The sequence below is a fragment of the Eptatretus burgeri genome, chromosome 1, assembly GCF_056783735.1.
Source record: "Eptatretus burgeri isolate ZD-2024b chromosome 1, Ebu_testis_v1, whole genome shotgun sequence".
NCBI classification, from domain to species: Eukaryota; Metazoa; Chordata; class Myxini; order Myxiniformes; family Myxinidae; genus Eptatretus; species Eptatretus burgeri.
The window spans coordinates 163,174,076-163,194,680 of record NC_140961.1 but is presented as its reverse complement, the minus strand read 5'-3'; the positions used below and the strand labels follow the sequence as shown (position 1 = coordinate 163,194,680).

The 20,605-nt window shown below is 48.2% G+C and overlaps 1 protein-coding gene across 2 annotated transcripts in view; it reads right to left on the bottom strand.

Annotated features, from left to right (window-relative positions):
• The window catches only part of LOC147035909 (spermatid perinuclear RNA-binding protein-like), a 178,853-nt gene extending 165,586 nt beyond the window's left edge, over positions 1 to 13,267 (bottom strand). The window contains exons 1-2 of one of the 2 annotated variants that reach the window (XM_085848024.1): positions 13,151 to 13,267; positions 3,950 to 4,092 (exon numbers count right to left, since the gene is read on the bottom strand). In XM_085848024.1, the coding sequence (XP_085704150.1) occupies positions 3,950 to 4,092; positions 13,151 to 13,183 (176 nt within the window). In that variant the 5' untranslated portion in view covers positions 13,184 to 13,267. Of the gene's footprint in view, positions 1 to 3,949; positions 4,093 to 13,150 lie in introns of those variants that run through there. The other variant, XM_085848015.1, reaches the window with a different exon arrangement.
• Between the last annotated feature and the right edge of the window lie 7,338 nt (positions 13,268 to 20,605).

Below are 20,605 nucleotides of genomic sequence, written 5' to 3'. Positions count from 1 at the left end.
TCACCCACCGTCAGGAGCCACCAGCAGCCGCAACCAACGGACAGCTGTAAGGAGCTGTGAGGGGCTGTAAAGCGCAGCAAGGCGCTGTAAGAAGCTGAGGAAGCTCTTTTTGAAACACGCTGTAAAAGTAACGTATGGAGAAAAGGAAAGCAGTCTTTCCTTCTCTCCCTCACCTAACACAAATATACAAGAGAATGCAGAGGAAAATGGATGGGGAATATGGGCAGTGGCGATGTGAAGCGATGGGGACACAGCCACATCCCTGAGATGCCAAGACCCAGTAGGCGAGTCCTCTCTGGCATCCCACATATGCGACTCACCCTCCTCTGCCTCAGATTCTTCCTCCTCAGGCTCCCGTCAATGAGGTGCCGCCATTCACCCTCCCCGTCCTTCGTGGCTGACCGGATCGAGAGGGCAGGATGAGGCTCGTGGAAGGAGTGTTCTTTTTCCACAGAAGCTTGACATCAACCGCTCATGAAAACGTCCTTTCTTTACCCTCACACGCTTTTGTTCCTTCCCTCACGAGCCTTCTCAGTCTTTTAGTCTTCTGCTCATGTGGGCTTGTCCCGTTTGTTTCTCCCACCCTTTCTGCCTTTTGCTTTCTGAGCCATCTGCTCAGGAGTCGTTCTCGTCCCTGCTCGCGCGAGCCCGTACCGTGTGCTTTTCTTTGCCTTTCTGCTTCTTCTTCACATCAGCTTTCTTTCCCTTCTCCCACAACCTTCTCCCCCTGGGGTAAGTTTTCCAAAACCATAACATTATAGAAAAATATTTCCTTGTCCCTCCACCTTATTTCTATCTCATATATATATATATATATATATATATATATATATATATATATATATATATATATATATATATATATATATATATATATATATATATATATATATATATATATATATATATATATATATATATATATATATATATATTGTTGCGGTTGAGGAAATTCGCAAACCACCATTCAGGTCCCGTAGGTGAGATATCTCTGTAAGTACATGTGTAGTTAGCCCCAAACCCGTTGTTTAGAGGGAATAAATGTGATTCATTCGGGCTGCGACGCCTTGAGATAGTCGTTTTTCTGTTCTATCTTTATTTTGAGCCAACCACGTCTCAACCGCCATCACACAACAACCACCAACCACAACGCCGCTTCACAACAACAACAACAACAACGCCAACAGCCACGACCTTTACCTTCACAACTCGCTCCCGCAAACATAGCATCACCGCCATTCCAAACGTCGCCATTGCCATAAACCACCACAATAAACCCTCCACCACCTTCACCTCTCCTCCTTCTACTGCCATTCCCGCACCACTTGTGAGCACCGAGCGTCAGGCTGTTCTGGCCTCGTACAGGACGCGCGCTGAGCCGCGAGTGCGAAATGCGGCCTTTCCGAGGAGAATTCGGATCAGGAATGCGACACGCCCACTTCTGATCTGTCCAATCAGTAAGCGCGGGGCGGTTTGGCCCCGCCTCCAGGCGCGTCGGTGTAGAATCGTGATATGCAAATTCTAGGATCAGGGGAGACTCACGCCCCTTTTCCTCCGTCCAATGGGCGAGCGTGGCTCCACCCCCGAGCTCGTTCTGATCCAGAAATTTGCATATGGGTTCTCCTGCCGGCCAATAAAGTGCCGAGCGCAGGGTCGAGTCGGGCTCGGAAGAGTCAGTTTTGGAGAGCAGAGTGTGGCAGCGGCAGAGTGTGGCAGAGGTAGTCAGTTTGAGAAGAGTCAGTCTGGAGAGGTCGGAGAGCCGAGTGGAGCGGACAGTCTGTCGGGGAGCTGCAGAGAGAGGAAGCCTGGAGCGCGGTCGAGTCGGTTTGAGTGCAGAGTCCGCCTTGGAGGAGCGGGGAGTGAGTCGGGAGGCGGGGGCGTACAGGTGGTTTGCTGCAGTCGGCTGAGGAGAATTGGGGAAGAGACCGAATAGTTCGGGTCCGAGGCAAGGAAGACGGCGGTCGGCGACGAGCTCGCAGTGGAATCGCTCGTCGCGGGACAAAAGCAAGCCAGCTTTCCTCTTTCCCCAGGGAATCAACAATTCCCCCCTTCCCCCCCCCCACGCTGAGATAGTGCGAAAAGGGGGCCCCGTTCCCACCCCACTCCAAGCAGTGCCAACGAAACCAGCAAACGAGCGTGGAGTCGGGGCGCCGCCGCGCCGCCACATTTGCAGCTCATCACAAAAACACGGGTAGGATCCACCCGGTCTCGCGGACCTGACCGCTCTTTCAGGTCCCGCGCAAATATTGGCCCACAGGCCCCGTCTACCCCCTTGCCTTTGAGGGTGGACCTTTTCTTTTGCTTTTGCTTTTGAGTAAATGTGTTGTTGGCGCCGTCTGTAAAGTAAAACTGTGCAAGTGTTGCCGTGTGCACGCGTCGTCCGTTGTAGATCTGCATTGTTGTGTTTCTTTTGTCGCATTTGCTGTAGGTGCACAATTGTTGTAATTGTATATGTGTGCTTTCCGTGTGCCGTGGAATAAATGTGCATCATGTTGAACTGTTTTCCCGTTTCGCTTCGTCTTTTCTTTAATTGAATCTCCATCTTGCTTCATGTAAAGGGTTGGTAGTGGGCTTAATACACCCGATAATTAATCGGAACCGTCGAGGCCGACGATAACACCGCTCGGTTATCCCGACAGTACGGAACGGATCGCTTAAGTGGCCCATGTCCGGAGTCGACCTGCGGCGAGGTGCGATCGCCCGGTCTACCCTACGCGTGGGTACTTAAGTAGGTCGAGTTTGGCGAACAACTCTATCCCACGCGGGGGGCCGATTGGCATGATCGTGGTGAGGCCGAAAGGCCCACCCGTGACTAGCTCCCGGCGTTAGTCTGAGAGGGTCACGACAGAATTGTCCGTCCGGTGGGCGACGTGCCGCGATTCGAGTTACGTGGCGGTTCGCACGCCGGCGGGCGCGAATTCGCAACTATATATATTTTTGTGTATATATATATATATATATGTATGTATATATATATATATATATATATGTATGTATATATATATATGTATATATATATATATATATATATACATACATATATATATATATATATATACATACATATATATATATATACATATATATATACATATATATATATACAAATATATATATATATATATATATATATATATATATATATATATATATATATATATATATATGAAAGTTTGTTTGTTTGTTTGTTTGTTTATGCATTTGGACACTGCAGGAACCAGTGCTTCCGAACTTTGCATGCCTCCTCTTTCATCCATGTTTGGATTAAAAAATAATAGCAATAATATATTTTTTTTTAATTGAAAACCACATAATTGGCGTCCAGGCCTCCATCAGGTCTCGTGCTTGTACCCTGCTGCATTCTTTTTTTTTTCCTGGGAGTGATGGAGTCATATGTATTGTGAAGATCGTACATTGATGGTGTCGAGAGTTGTCGTCAACAACACAAATATGATTATTATAGTTTTACACATGCCCCTGTTATTAAAAAGATTGCTTTGCACAGGTTTCATATGACACCGCCATGTTCAGGCCTCGATTATGAAAAAGATTGCTTTGCACAGGTTTATTTGAACACCTCTGTGTTCGAGCCTCAAGTGAGTAAGTTGCTTATGCACTGCCTGGGATTTTCCCGTGAGAAATCGAGTCATGCGTTTTGTGAAGATCGTCCATTGAGGTTGTTGCGCTTTGTTGTATTTAAAAAATAAAGTTAACAAAAAGGAGTAAAAAGAAGGGAAAGCGATCCAAGGGCAGTCTGTGTTGCCCGAGATTGGCAATTCATACGTAACCACATTCCCAATATGTGTTACAGGAAATATTTAAATAAACAATTCATTGAATTTCACTGGGCAACGCCGGGAACTTCAGCTGGTTTTCCAAAAAAATTACTCATTTAACCACCCACTCCCTCTCGGCCTTCATTTAACCCCTCCTTTCAAAATTTACACACCGTTGCAAGTCATCGGGCCTCAGATGGCGGCCTCTGTGTATAACATCCTCCCAGTAGAGCAGCTCCTCATATGCCTGTCGCTCAACCCAGAGCAATACTTCCGGATGGCAAGATCTCTCATGTGCTGCTGCGGCATGCTGCATCTACACATGAATACCGACAGAGGGAAAGAAAGACACAATGTACATTACAATACAAACAAGAAGGTATATACAGAATTGTGCTACATGGAAAACAGCATCCTGGTTGCCATGGCAACCACTTTAAATGACGAATGTATGTCGCGACACACCGTCAACACATTCTGCACCTATGTACCAAATATGAAACGTGAAAGTTGAAAACTTTGGGAGTTAGAATGCGGACAGGAATGGACGGACGGACGGATGACCGGTATCACATAATACGCCCCGATATATATATATATATATATATATATATATATATATATACATATACATATATATATATATATATATATATATATATATATACATATATATATATATATATATATATATATATATATATATATATATATATATATCGGGCGTATAAAAAAGAAAAACGTGCGGGTTGGGGGGAGGAGTGGAAAAAGGTTGCATTTCAGAGTAAAAACTGGTCTCATTAATTCCCAACTGAAACCTTCGCTCATGACCATGGGATCTCAAATAGTTTGATCATTGTCCATCAAGGTCAGGTCAGGTATGGGAGCATGCACCAGAGCAGCGCGTCGCTGCGTCCACTTTCTGCCGATACTCCAGGGGTCTCTGTCTGGCCATCCCCCAGGCAGATGCCTGGCCCATCCCCATCTCCTTGACATGTCGATCAATCTGCTGCAACCACGAGGCATGTGGTCGGCCCATTGGCCTCCTCCACTCACGAGGCTCCCTCGCTGGGAGAATCTAGTGAGCAGGATCAGCAGTAGGGAAACGAGCCACATGTCCATACAGCCGCAGCTGACGCTCACGGACTATGCAGGTAACAAATCTCATTTGACTCTCTCTCAACAACCGCTCGTTGGACACAAAGTCCGAACATCGATAGCCAAGGATTCTCCGAAGGGACCTGGTGCCAAAGGAATTGAGTCTCCTTCGCAGATCCTTGGTCAGAATCCAAGTCTCACATCGATAGAGCAAGCAAGACTGGAAGCTCCAAGGACCTGAAGACTCGAGTCAATGGTATCCAGTGTCCCTTGAGAGACAAAATTCTTCTTTGCCTCCGGTGAGTTCCAAGACATCCACCGGCAACATCAAGGACGGTGGTCTTGAAGGCAGTCCACAACTCTTCAGGATCTTCCAATGCACCCAGACCCCCCAAATCTCCACTCAGCCTGTTCGCAAACTCCTCAGCAACCCTCACATCCTTGAGCTTGCCATCATCCACCCCAGGCTGGGATTGTACCATTCTCCTGGATTTGAGGTGCAACTTCAGAGTTGCTACAACAAGCTGGTGGTCAGTATTGAGGAACTGAGCACTCCGGTCAACCCTGCAGTTCTGGATCATCCTCCAGCGACCATCAACGAGGACATGGTCAATCTCCTTTGCCGCACTGCCAGCGTTGGAATACCAGGTCCAGCGATGAGCTTGTGGGCGCTGAAACCATGAACCGGCCACCCTAAGTCCATGACTTCTTGCAAAGTCAAGGAACTTAGTGCAATTCAGATTCACAGTTCCAGACCCATGGGGACCAACACACGTCTCGTAACCATCCCGATCAGTTCTTTCGATGCATTGAAATCCCCCAAGACTGGAAGTGTACTGATCAACAACAGACTCGAGCTTGGCATGGAATGCATCCTTCACGGTGAGATCACTCGCCTCAGTCGGAGCATAAACAGAGACCAGGGAAATGACACCCAAGGAGTGATGAATCCTTCGTCTCATAATACGCTCTTGACCAGTGTTACCTCAATTATCATTGGAGTCAGCCAATGTTACCTCATCAAGGTCGTTGATAGGATTACAGAACATACCCCTCCCCCTCCTCTGCCCCAAATTCCACGATGGTGAAGCGACTTCCAGTTTTTTCAAACTTCAAATTTTTACCAGTCATGTGTATTTAACAGCTCAGCCCAGTGGAACATTATTTGTCAAACATTACGAGTCATTTCTAATGGGTATTTACTCATCAAACAAAAAGTTGGCAATTCTTTCAAAGTGGGTAGGTATGTCTGAACCGAACAGAATCAACTAGAACGACACTCGGGAGAGCGCATCCCTCTGCCAGACCGAACCGTTTAGATTTTCTATCCCATTGATAGGCCGGATCTGGATACGGAACTCCAAAATCAAATCGCCTTGTTCTGGTCACCAAGAACCAACTCATCCACCTGTTTTATCACAACTCTTCCAACACTTTTCGAGATATCATGCGACATATCAACTTTAGCTCCATCTCTCAATGGTGAAGAATCATTGAAGAAATTAAAACAAAAAATTCTCATATCTGTATCCGGATTCAGATCTTCACCAAAATCGAGTCGATTCGTCCTTGTCACACACCCAAACTGCCCTCCAAATTTCTTCCGCAACTGTCCACAACTTTTTGAGATATCATACAAACAGAAAGACAAACAAACAAGCCGGTAGGCGGCGATGGGTCGCCGAGCATGGAAACTATAAGATATAGAGCAAAATGAATGTCATATAGCGGATGGGGAATCACCTTAAGATTATGCATATCAAATCTCATCCAGTTACATCTACTGATAATTACTCGGTATCCATTTGAATGAAAAGTACCGAAAATGCGGTTTGAAAACGGAAATCCCCAAAGTTCGAGGGGGTGCTGTGGGTGAACAAAGATCTAAATCGAAAATCCAGCTCGATCGTTTGTGCACAATGTATTCCAGACGATTAGTGTGAATTTTCATGACCATCCGGCCATAACCCTAGGAGGAGTAGCATTTGGCGCGAAGGCACCTCCAGCTCTCGCTTATTATCGATTTTTGCACTAATTGACCTTTGACCCCTGACCTAAGCGAAATCGTTCAATATGTCTTGAGGCAAAGTTGTAGTACTCATTGAGTACCATCAATTCGCAAAGTTTCATTCGTATTGATGCACTCACCTGGTCGCTCGGGGGCCTTCAATTTTCACGCATACCCTAATTGCAGGGGGCGCTGCGGGTAAAGCATTCCATATATCACAAAAACTGGAATATATTTGATAGAGCATCACCTGTAGATTATTCGTGCCAAATTTCATAACCCTACGTGGGATAATGGCTTTCGGAATTGATTTCGCGTGAACGGTACCGATTTTGAAGGTTTTTCGTTTGTTGCTTGGGAACCAAAGCGTCCCCAGCAACCGTCACAATTTCCAAAGCACGAGGTCATAAGATGTACCTACCACCCGAGTTTGGTCAAAATCCGCACACGTTTACTACCAATTATGGTGATGACAAACGAACAATCATCCAAACAAACATCCAAACAAACAGACAGAATTACTGACAATAGGGTCACCTATTTCGGCGACCCAACAGACGAACAAGGGTGAAAACATAACCTCCGTCGACCTTCAGTGGCAAAACTAACAATTGTTTGGCCTACCAACCTCACCTGCAATCTCCAAACCCTCCGTCCCCATTCACGCTACATAAACACTCCATCCTAATCCGTACCCCGTGAACACCCCATCCACACCTTGCAAGAACCCCATCCCTATCCACACCCTGCTAATACATCATTCACACCTCCCAAGCACCCCATTCCCATCAACACCCCCAAGCAGAGTGTTGGATGGGGAGTGTGTGGGCGGAGCATTGGATGGGGAGTGTGCGGGCGGAGTGTTGGATGGGGAGTGTGCGGGCGGAGTGTTGGATGGGGAGTGTGCGGGCGGAGTGTTGGATGGGGAGTGTGCGGGCGGAGTGTTGGATGGGGAGTGTGCGGGCAGAGTGTTGGATGGGGAGTGTGCGAGCAGAGTGTTGGATGGGGAGTGCGCGGGCGGAGCGTTGGCTGGGGAGTGCGCGGGCGGAGCGTTGGCTGGGGAGTGTGCGGGCGGAGCGTTGGATGGGGAGTGTGCGGGCGGAGCGTTGGATGGGGAGTGTGCGGGCGGAGCGTTGGCTGGGGAGTGTGTGGGCGGAGCGTTGGCAGGGGAGTGTGTGGGCGGAGCTTTGGATGGGGAGTGTGCGGGTGGAGCGTTGGCTGGGGAGTGTGTGGGCGGAGCGTTGGCTGGGGAGTGTGCGGCGGAGCGTTGGCAGGGGAGTGTGCGACGGAGCGTTGGCAGGGGAGTGTGTGGGCGGAGCTTTGGATGGGGAGTGTGCGGGCGGAGCGTCGGCTGGGGAGTGTGTGGGCGGAGCGTTGGCAGGGGAGTGTGTGGGCAGAGCGTTGGAGGGGGAGTGTGCGGGCGGGGCGGTGGCAGGGGAGTGTGTGGGCGGAGCGTTGGATGGGGAGTGTGCGGGCGGAGTGTTGGATGGGGAGTGTGCGGGCGGAGCTTTGGATGGGGAGTGTGCGGGCGGAGCGTTGGATGGGGAGTGTGCGGGCGGAGCGTTCGATGGGGAGTGGGCGGGCGGAGCGTTGGATGGGGAGTGTGCGGGCGGAGCGTTGGATGGGGAGTGTGCGGGCGGAGCGTTGGATGGGGAGTGTGCGGCGGAGCGTTGGCAGGGGAGTGTGTGGGCGGAGTGTTGGCTGGGGAGTGTGCGGGCGGAGCGTTGGCAGGGGAGTGTGTGGGCGGAGTGTTGGCTGGGGAGTGTGCGGGCAGGCTGTTGGATGGGGAGTGTGCCGGCAGAGCGTTGGCTGGGGAGTGTGTGGGCGGAGCGTTGGATAGGGAGGAGGTGGGGGCAAAGCGGGAGGGCTGAGCGTTCGAGGAGATGGGGAGGTGGGATGTGGGTGGAGCTTTTGGGAAAGGGGAGGAGTTTAATTGAAACAAAGAAAATTACATTGTGTAAACAAATACATCGATAGTTTTGCAAAAAAAAAAAAACCCCAATCTATATCTTAATACTGAAGGACCAATTTTGTGCTCCTCCTAGCAGTCGCGTCACGTTTTTCTCGGTACTGTGACCTGGACTGAAAGAAACTTCGTACCTGTAAGAGTGCATCGCACATAGTGGCAATAGTCAGCTTTCAAATCTGAAGCAGAATAAACACTTTTCGTTGAGATGGGGGCTTGAAGTGAAGAGGCGGGGGCGGGGGGGAATGGGGCAGGGGCGGAGATGAGTAGGCGGGGACAAGCACGCCCTGTCCAGTCCATGTCCCTCGAGTGTGGGTGAGCTGGTGAGGGTGGTTCAGGTCAGGTCAGGTATGGGAGCATGTGCCAGAACAGCACGTCGCTGCGTGCACTTTCCGCCGGTACTCCAGGGGCCTCCGTCTGGCCATCCCCCAGGCAGATGCCAGGCCCATCCCCATCTCCTTGAGATGATGGTCAACCTGTTGCAACCATGAGGCACATGGTCAACCCACTGGCCTCCTCCACTCATGAGACTCCCTCGCTGAGAGAATCTGGTGAGCAGGATCAGCATCAGGAAAACGAACCACATGTCCATACAGCCGCAACTGACGCTCACGGACAATGCAGGTAACAAATCTCATCCGAGTTTCTCTCAGCAACCGCTCGTTGGACACAAAATCCGACCAGCGATAGCCAAGGATTCTCCGAAGAGACCTGGTACCAAAGGAATTAAGTCTCCGTCTCAGATCCTTGGTCAGAGTCCAAGTCTCGCACCCATAGAGCAAGACTGGAAGTACCAAGGACCTGAAGACTCGGACTTTCGTCCTCCCGCACAGATACCGGCAGCCCCACACCCCATGATCCAGTGAATCCATGACTCCCCAGGCCCGACCCAGACGTCTATTGACCTCTGACTCGCAGCCAGCAGAGACATGAATATCACTGCCAAGGTAAGTGAATCTCTCCACGACCTCAACATCCTCACCACAAACAGACACAGACAGGACAGCAGCATCCAAGATGTCACCGAAAGCCTGGATCTTAGTTTTGACCCAAGAAACCTGTAATCCCAGCGGCTCCGACTCCTCATTCAGCACCTCGAGGGCCCCCAAGAGGATGTCTAAAGTCTCCGCAAAGATGACTGCATCATCTGCAAAGTCAAGGTCCGAGATCTTAACATTCCCAAATGACGCACCGCAACTTGATCTCTCCAACATCCTCCCTAGAATCCAGTCCATACAAGTGCTGAAAAGTGTGGGGGCAAGTACACATCCCTGACGAACTCCAGTAACAACTGGAAATAAGTCAGAGATGGTACCACCACACTTCACAGCACTCTCAGTACCAGAGTAGAGTTCAGACATCAGATCGATCAGTTTTGGTGGCACTCCACGAAGACCAAGAATCCTCCAGAGGACATCCCGATTCACTGAATCGAACGCTTTACAGAGATCAACATAGGCTGCAAGCAGCCCCTGCCGAAACTCTCGCCTGCGTTCGGTGAGGACATGAAGTGCAAGGATACGGTCAATCGTTGACCTCTTTGGTGTAAAGCCTGACTGCTCTGGACGCTGGTGCTCAAGCAGATGGTGGCGAACCCTATCGAGAATTATCCGAGCAAAGACCTTGCCCGGCACTGAGAGCAGCGTCACCCCTCGGTAGTTGTTGCAGTCTTGGCGATCACCCTTCCCTTTCCAGAGAGTGACAACAAGGCCCCTCTTCCAGTCAGTTGGGATGATGCCTGTGTTCCAGGCAGAGCACAAAACTGCATGCAATGACACGAGTGCAGCATTTCCACCAGCCTTGAGAAGTTCGGCATGGATGCCACAGATCCCTGGAGCTTTGCCCCGTTTCAACTGGTTCACCGCAGCCCGTGTTTCCACAAGCGATGGTGGACCACAGTTGATTCGAGGGTCAGCAACAGGGATTGTAACACCCTTGACGTCCAACTCGACAGCTGGGGGATCAGCCTGGTACAACCGCTCAAAGTATCCGGCCCAGCGGGCCTTCACTTCAGACTCCTCTGTCAAGAGCCTACCACTCTCTGCTCGAACTGTAGTGCTCCGAGGGATGGGCTTGGATGAACGTAATGCGCGAATTCCCCTGTAAGCGGGACGAGAATCACCTGTCCACAGGTGATGCTCTACCCCCTCACAGATTCCTCGCACATAGGCCTCCTTGTCCACCCTCAGTGCACGTACAGTTTTACGCCTCAGCTCCCTGAACAGCTCAGCTCTGCCATTCAGCCTGGCCCTGCGACTCTGGTCAATGGTATCCAGTGTCCCTTGAGAGACAAAATTCTTCTTTGCCCTGCGGTGAGCTCCAAGGCATCCACCGGCAACATCAAGGACGGTGGTCTTGAAGGTGCTCCACAACTCTTCAGGACCCCCCAAAGCACCCAGACCCCCCAAGTGTCCACTCAGCCTGTTCGCAAACTCCTCAGCTACTCTCTCATCCCTGAGCTTGGCAACATCCAGCGTAGGCTGGGATGGTACCATTCTCCAGGATTTAAGGTGCAGCTATAGAGTTGCTACAACAAGCCTGTGGTCAGTATTGAGGAACTGAGCACTCCGGTAGATCCTGCAGTTCTGGATCATCCTCCAATGACCGTCAATGAGGACATGGTCAATCTCCTTTGCCACACCGCCAGCGTTGGAATACCAAGTCCAGCGATGAGCTTGTGGGCGCTGAAACCATGAACCAGCCACCCTAAGTCCATGACTTCTTGCAAAGTCATGGAACTTAGTGCTATTCTGGTTCATAGTTCCTGACCCATGGGGACCAACACACACCTCATAACCGTCCCTATCAGTTTCAGTCGATGCATTGAAATCCCCCAAGACTAGAAGTGTATCTCGTCTGGGGCACTGATCAACCACAGACTCGAGTGTGGCGTAGAATGCATCCTTCACGGTGAGATCACCTCGCCTCAGTCGGAGCATAAACAGAGACCAGGGAAATGACACCTAAGGAGTGACGAATCCTTAATCTCATAATACGCTCGTTGACCGGTGTTACCTCAATTATCATTGGGGTCAGCTTATTGGACACAACTACAGCAACTCCTTGGGTATGGTAACCATCAGAGCGACCAGACCAATAGTCGGTGTAACCACCCACCATTATCTCTCCGCAATCCGGTCTCCGAACCTCAGAGAGAGCTGCAATCCCGATGTCCAAACGCTTGAGCTCAGATGATAACAGAGACAGGTGATCATCCTCTCTTAGGGATAGGACATTCCAGGCACCCACCCGAAGGGACCGCCTCAGGTTAACCCAAGGAGACCGCCGTCTGGTGGACGACACCTCAGCACCACTCCGACACGCTCTCCCGCAATCTGACCCAGGGATGTTACCCCGTGGTTTCCCTCCTATCAAAGATTGGGGGTCCCGAAGGCTTTGCCCCAATCCCGTCATCCGGTGAGCTGCCCTGCGAAGGGAAGCTGCACAGGAGGTACTCCCACGGAGTGGGTTTTCAGATTTTTTTGCGTTTTTGCGTTTTGCGGAATGAAGGGTTTTACGGTGGCCGGAGTGCAAATCCTGCCACCAACCTCCTAATAAGAAGTAACCCAACTGCAGGAGGACGTCCGCAGACACAGTTGGGCACTAGATATGGATGGTCGTTGGCTCACAAGGAGCTCCTCCGCCCTTTGACAGGTTTCGGCTCGTATTTAATATTCCTTTGAGTGTGCGTTTTGTGCCTGATATTACAATCCCGCCCCCACCCCCTCTTTATTTATTTTCACCTCTTCACACAAAAGACAGCTGCGTTCACCGGATCCAGGTAAACCAAATAAAACACGTGGTGAGTTAAACGATGTGTTCGTCGTTCATGATCATAATAAACCAACGAAGCCCAGGCACGGTGACCATTGGTGCTTGCAGGCACGGTGACCATTGGTGCTTGCAGGCACGGTGACCATTGGTGCTTGCAGGCACGGTGACCATTGGTGCTTGCAGGCACGGTGACCATTGGTGCTTGCAGGCACGGTGACCATTGGTGCTTGCAGGCACGGTGACCATTGGTGCTTGCAGGCACGGTGACCATTGGTGGCAGCGCCACTCGTAACCTGCTGTGTGATTCACATCGTGATATTCAAACCCCACATTGACATTCCCGGCCTCACGTTTTCCATCTTCCATTGACGGGATATCGAACTCGATCCCTTCACTCGTTAAAACCTCCTCACGAATCATTCCAAGAAGGTCGTTATAACGTCCATAAATATCCATATAAAAACGAGTACAGAACCATAAACATTGTACATCTGTGATGTTCCCGATCGTTGGATACAAACATCGAACCTTTCTCCAGGACGTGAGGCGTGATGACGTCATCACGTTTCCAACATCAACACGCAAAGACACGTTCGGTTTGTTGTTTTCCGAACCCGCAGTTTAATCTCCCTATTTTCCCCTCGGTAAACTACAAACAAAACCCTTTTACCGATAACTTCACTGTCCGTGTTTAATTACACAGAATAAAAGGGGAAAGTACGACTCGAGCTGAACCGTTATAAAACATACCCCGAAATTAGCGAAGCGAATCGTGTTGTGCAGTTCATACACCGCCTCACGTGGAGCCGGTTTCACTCCATCGGTGTTTTGTGGTGAACCAAGGGAACTCCGATCAGTGGAAACTTCTACACATTTTATTCTCGTCGAGATGTGTCTTATATAAGGAATTATGACGCAGGAGGCCTGTAGAGTCCTTGGTCCTTGGTCCTTGGTCCTTGGTCCTTGGTCCTTGGTAGTCCTTTATGCTTCCAGTCTTGCTCTATGGATGTGAGACCTGGACTCTGACCAGGAATCTGAGACACAGACTTGATTCCTTTGGTACCAGGTCTCTTCGGAGAATCCTTGGCTATCGCTGGTCGGATTTTGTGTCCAACGAGCGGTTGCTGAGAGAGACTCGGATGAGATTTGTTACCTGCATAGTCCGTGAGTGGAGGAGGTCAATGGGCCGACCACGTGCCTCGTGGTTGCAGCAGGTTGACCATCATCTCAAGGAGATGGGGATGGGCCTGGCATCTGCCTGGGGGGATGGCCAGACGGAGGCCCCTGGAGTACCGGCGGAAAGTGGACGCGGCGATGCGCTGTTCTGGTGCATGCTCCCTTACCTGGCTTGACCTGACCTCACCTGTAAAACGTCAGAGATCTGATCTGGCCTGATCTGACCTCACCTGTAAAACGTCAGAGATCTGATCTGGCCTGATCTGACCTCACCTGTAAAACGTCAGAGATCTGATCTGGCCTGACCTGACCTCACCTGTAAAATGTCAGAGATCTGATCTGGCCTGACCTGACCTGACCTGACCTGACAATCTGAGTTGGGTGCTACCACATTGGCCAGGCTGCTCTGTACTCTCCAGCACAACAGAGTGCAGAACCCCCATCTTCAAGCAATCCCCCTACCCAAGCCTCTGAATAGCCAGATTACAGGCGCACACCATGACGCCCAGATCCAGTCATTGAAGAGAAAATCGTCAGAAATACAGGGAAACCAACACAACTAGAGCGGCACTCGGTAGCACACGTACCTCTGCCAGGCACAACACTTTACGTCTCGTGGCCTGGTGATAGGTCGGATCTTGATTTGGACCATTCATCCCTTGATGTGACATATCTACAGGATTAAGGAGGTGACAAGCAAGACAACACCCAAGTCGGACCAGCATGTTTATTCCCTGGTACACAGGCACTGCACATGCATGTCTGGGTCACTTCACAAAGGACACGTCAAGATTTCCTCCCCCCCCCCCCCAAAATAACGATACATTAGTGCAAGGTGCAATCACTAGAGGTTCAACCATTCAGGTGCCTTACTCGTGCAAGCAGAGCATTACAAAAGGGGTGACGGTGCTGGTCGAGTGCTGAGAGCAGCAGATTCAGGGGGAGGTGGAGGAACAGAAGGGACAGGTCCCAACCCTCTACGATCAGGTTCAGACACATCGGGTTCAGATGCATCCAGGTCAGAAGCATGGCTCACAACTGGGGTAGATATCAAGGGTTCTTTCTCAATGAGTTGAGCATGGATTGGAGGATTGGGTTCACAATGCCTTCGGCATAGTTTGTCAATAATGTTTACATACCGTATATCCATTGAACAGTTCCACAACAAATATACAGTTGCCAATTTGATGGATTACATGACCAGTGAGCCATTGAGGTCGACCATCAGGATTCAGCACAAGAACAGGATCAAACCCATTGATGACACGTGTAACTGAGGTCCTGTCATGGTTCCACTTCTGTTTAAACTGGTGGTCACTAACTCTGGACGAATCATTCGGATGGATCAGGTCGAAGCATGTCTTTAGCATTCGACCGGACATCATTTCTGTGGGTGTGCATCCAGTGGTCGTGTTTGTGCGTGTCCAATATGTAAGTGGAACACGTGACAACTATGTCTGCAAGGAAGACCCATGATTCACCTTTTTGAGTCGACCACTCTTGATCACCTGGACAGCTTTTTCAGCCTGACCAATAGAAACAGGTTTAAATGGAGCACTACGATTGTGCCTGATACCGTTCTGTTTCAAGAAATCCTGAAACATGGCGCTGGTGAAACATGAGCTATTATCACGAACTACACAATCAGGTAAACCTTGAGTGGCAAACATGGCAGGTAAACCCTTAACCATGATTTCACCGGTTCAGGATGATAAAGCTAAACGTTAGATCCACTTTGAATGAGCATCGATTACAACCAAAAACATCTTCCCGAAGAATGGTCCATCACAATTTACGTGAATTTGAGACCATGGTCGAGAAGGCCAAGACCACATGTGAAGCCGTGGCTCAGGTGAGTTTTGGGCGGTAGCCTGACACACAGAACAATGACGGATGTAGCTTTCTTGGTTTTCATCTATACCTGGCCACCGAACGTGGCTCCTGGCAATAGGCTTCATGGTTTCAACACCTGGATGTGATCCATGGAGCTCAAAACACACCTTGTTCCGATCTTTGGGAGGTACAATAACCCTGTTGCCCCACAGCAGGTAACCATAATGTAAGGACAGCTCATTTTTACGGGCAAGGTATGGTCTCACTTTCTCGTGGAACACATAGGGTATGGTTGACCATATGCCACTGATAACACATTGTTTGACCATAGATCGGGGCGGGTCCACATTCGTCCATGAATCAATTTGGTTGGAAGTGATTGGGTCATTTTCATTGTCAGACACACTCGATGCCATCAAAATCTCTCCTGCTGCAGACACATTGCCTGGATTAACAGGCAAAGGTAACCTACTCAAGGCATCAGCACAGAAATTGTCACTGCCAGGAAGATACCTTCTCGGATAGTCATAGGCTGCCATCTTCTCAACCCAATGCTGTTAGGATGCTTTTGAGTTTATATGAACACAGAAACCGTTTCACCTTGGCAAATACCTTCCGGCACTGTGGTGACCACTACCATTCAACACCTCAACAAACGAGCTTGTGGAGACGTTCATGAACCACAAGCCTCAGTGTTAGGCTTCCTGGGCCTTCAGCCATCAGCACTGTGACAATACGAATGAGAAATTCCACTTGTGGTTCCATAAATCTTTGGTTCACTCGTCACGTTTCACCTGAACACCGGGTCCGCCAAGACGTTTGGGAACCGCCTCAAGGTTACACAAGTGTTCAGGCTTAGTGCGACTCGTGATCAAAAGGTCATCCGGAAAAAACTACATTGGGAAATTGCTTTCGGCAGAAACTGCACATTACGTTGAAATATGGCGGCGGGCGATTTTTACCCTCACCGAAGGATAAGGTCTTGCATTTGGGTCCGTTTGTTGGATTCGCTATACATGAGATATCCCTTATTGTCGGGTTTTCCGGCTGTCTGTCTGTCTGTCTGTCTGTCTGTCTGTCTGTCTGTCTGTCTGTCTGTCTGTCTGTCTGTCTGTCTGTCTCTCTCTCTCTCTCTCTCTCTCTCTCTCTCTCTCTCTCTCTCTCTCTCTCTCTCTCTCTCTCTCTCTCTCTCTCTCTCTCTCTCTCTCTCTCTCTCTCTCTCTCTCTCTCTCTCTCTCTCTCTCTCTCTCTCTCTCTCTCTCTCTCTCTCTCTCTCTCTCTCTCTCTCTCTCTCTCTCTCTCTGTGTGTGTGGCTGCAACGCGAGGCTCCACAGCACGAACCAGCGAACCGATTTCGATGAAACTTTGCCAACAGGTGGAATATACACTGGGAATGTGCGCGTTTGAATTTCGTTGCCCAGCAACCACCTGTTGCTGTGCAGCGGCCGAAAAACCGGACAATATTTTCAATACTTGTCCTTCAGTTTTGAATGTTGAGAAACGAGACTTCGGAATTAAACACTTCGAGATATTTAGAAAATGTTGCTCGAGCCGATTTTTGATTGAGGTTTTATTTTTCAAATGGTAGTCCTTCAAAAATCGGGTGTCTATTTGCCGTCATTTAAGGTGTGTATACGGTGTTTGTAAGGAACTACACCGTCGTTCCACCTTCGATACAAACGTAATTGAGCAAAGTGAAAATGATCCAAAATAAATGGAATCACCAGCATTTCTGTCTTTGTGGATTTCGAATAATATGTTTATTTATTTACCGAAAACGATTCCACGACCCACACACCACCTTCAATTATTTATTTATTTACCGAAAACGATTCCACGACCCACACACCACCTTCAATTATTTATTTATTTACCGAAAACGATTCCACGACCCACACCCCACCTTCAATTATTTATTTATTTACCGAAAACGATTCCACGACCCACACACCGCCTTCAATTATTTATTTATTTACCGAAAACGATTCCACGACCCACACACCACCTTTAATTATTTATTTATTTACCGAAAACGATTCCACGACCCACACACCACCTCCAATTATTTATTTATTTACCAAAAACGATTCCACGACCCACACACCACCTTCAATTATTTATTTATTTACCGAAAACTATTCCACGACCCACACACCACCTCCAATTATTTATTTATTTACCGAAAACGATTCCACGATCCACACACCGCCTTCAATTATTTATTTATTTACCGAAAACGATTCCACGACCCACACACCGCCTCCAATTATGTATTTATTTACCGAAAACGATTCCACGATCCACACACCACCTCTAATTATTGAGTTATTTCCGTAAACGATTCCACGACACACGCATCACCTCCAATTATTTATTTATTTACCGAAAACGATTCCACGACCCACACACCACCTTCAATTATTTATTTATTTACCGAAAACGATTCCACGACCCACACACCACCTCCAATTATTTATTTATTTACCGTAAACGATTCCACGATCCACACACCACCTCCAATTATTTGTTTATTTATCGTAAACGATTCCACGATCCACACACCACCTCCAATTATTTGTTTATTTACCGTAAACGATTCCATGATCCACACACAACGTTCACTTATTTATATATTTACCAAAAACGATTCCACAATCCACACACCACCTCCAATTATTTATTTTCCGTAAACGATTCCACGACCCACACCCCACCTCCAATTATTTCTTTATTTACCGAAAACGATTCCACGACCCACACCCCACCTCCAATTATTTCTTTATTTACCGAAAACGATTCCACGACCCACACCCCACCTCCAATTATTTATTTATTTACGAAAACGATCCAGACCCACACACCACCTCCAATTATTTCTTTATTTACCGAAAACGATTCCACGACCCACACACCACCTCCAATTATTTATTTATTTACCGAAAACGATTCCCGACCCACACCCCACCTCCAATTATTTATTTATTTACCGAAAACGATTCCCGACCCACACACCACCTCCAATTATTTCTTTATTTACCGAAAACGATTCCACGACCCACACCCCACCTCCAATTATTTATTTATTTACCAAAACGATTCCCGACCCACACCCCACCTCCAATTATTTCTTTATTTACCGAAAACGATTCCACGACCCACTCCCCACCTCCAATTATTTATTTATTTACCAAAACGAAACCCGACCCACACACAACGTTCACTTATTAATATATTTACCAAAAACGATTCCACGAACCACACGTCGCCTCCAATTATTTATTTTGGGTAAACGATTCCACGAGCCACACCCCACCTCCAATTATTTATTTATTTACCAAAACGATTCCCGACCCACACCCCACCTCCAATTATTTCTTTATTTACCGAAAACGATTCCACGACCCACACCCCACCTCCAATTATTTATTTATTTACCAAAACGATTCCCGACCCACACACCACCTTCAATTATTCATTTATTTAGCGAAAACGATTCCACCACCCACACACCACCTCCAATTATTTATTTATTTGCTGAAAACAATTCCACGATCCACACACCACCTTCAATTATTTATTTATTTTCCATAAATGATTCCACGACCCACACACCACCTCCAATTATTGATTTATTTACCGAAAACGATTCCATAACCCACACACCACCTCCAATTATTTATTTATTTATTTACCGAAAACTATTCCACGCTCCACACACCAATTATTTATTTATTTACCGTAAATGATTCCACGACCCACACACCACCTCCAATTATTTATTTATTTCCCGAAAACTATTCCACGACCCACACACCACCTCCAATTATTTATTTATTAACCGAAAACTATTCCACGATCCACACACCACCCCAATTATTTATTTATTTACCGATAACGATTCCACGACCCACACACCACCTCCAATTATTTATTTAAAGTGGGCGTGGCTTATGAAAAATATTGTGTGGCTTTGGAGGTGTGGTCAAACAAGAGCATTGAGAGAAGTTTATCTGGTTTTCCGTGTGTGTGTGTGTGTGTGTGTGTGTGTGTGTGTGTGTGTGTGTGTGTGTGTGTGTGTGTGTGTGTGTGTCTGCAACGCGAGGCTCCACAGCACAAACCAGCAAACCGATTATTTTTCAAATGGTAGTCCTTCAAAAATAGGGTGTCAATTTACCGTCATTTTTTATGAGGAGTGCCAGTTGGCAAAATACGCAATAGGAAAAATCTTGCCAGGCAGAGGAACAATTGTATGTGAACCAATACGTCTTGGCAATGAATCTTCGTCGGTGGATCGGTCAGAATGAAAAGCATCGTATCCAGCGCTTCGATCCGAGCAAATCCCTCGTCGCCTACCGGCTTGTTTGTCTGTTTGTCTGTTTGTCTGTCTGCACAGAACTTTTGTGTTTTTCTCCGCAAGTGCTTGTTGGATTGAGACAAAATTTTCACCATCAGAGCGACAACTCGTGTCGAATGTTTGATTGATAATTATGACGTCATAGGTCACGTGGTGTGGCAGCAATGTTGGAAAAACGGGGTAAAAAAATTTGGACCTCTGTATCTCTGAAACTGCAACAAGAAAAAAAATTTCAACTTGGCACATGGCAAGTAGTCCTCATGTGGAATGAATGTTCCACATCTTCCACGTCCATGGAGGTCCTCAATGCCAGACAGGAAATCCGAGCCGTATCCCTGGACATATCACGTGCTTTTGACACAGTCTGGCACCCTGCACGACTCGCCAAACTCTCTTCCCATGGTATTCAAGGCCATCTCCACTCATGGCTCGCAGACTTCCTCTCCTGTCGCAGTCAACGTGTGGCCCTAAATGGAGTTCTTTCATCCCCTCTTCCTGTGCAGGCTGGAGTTCCTCAAGGTAGCGTTCTGGGCCCTGTTCTTTTTCTGGTTTTCATCAATGATCTCTCCGACTCTCTGGAAAATCCTCTATTTCTCTTTGCCGACGACTCCACCCTCTGC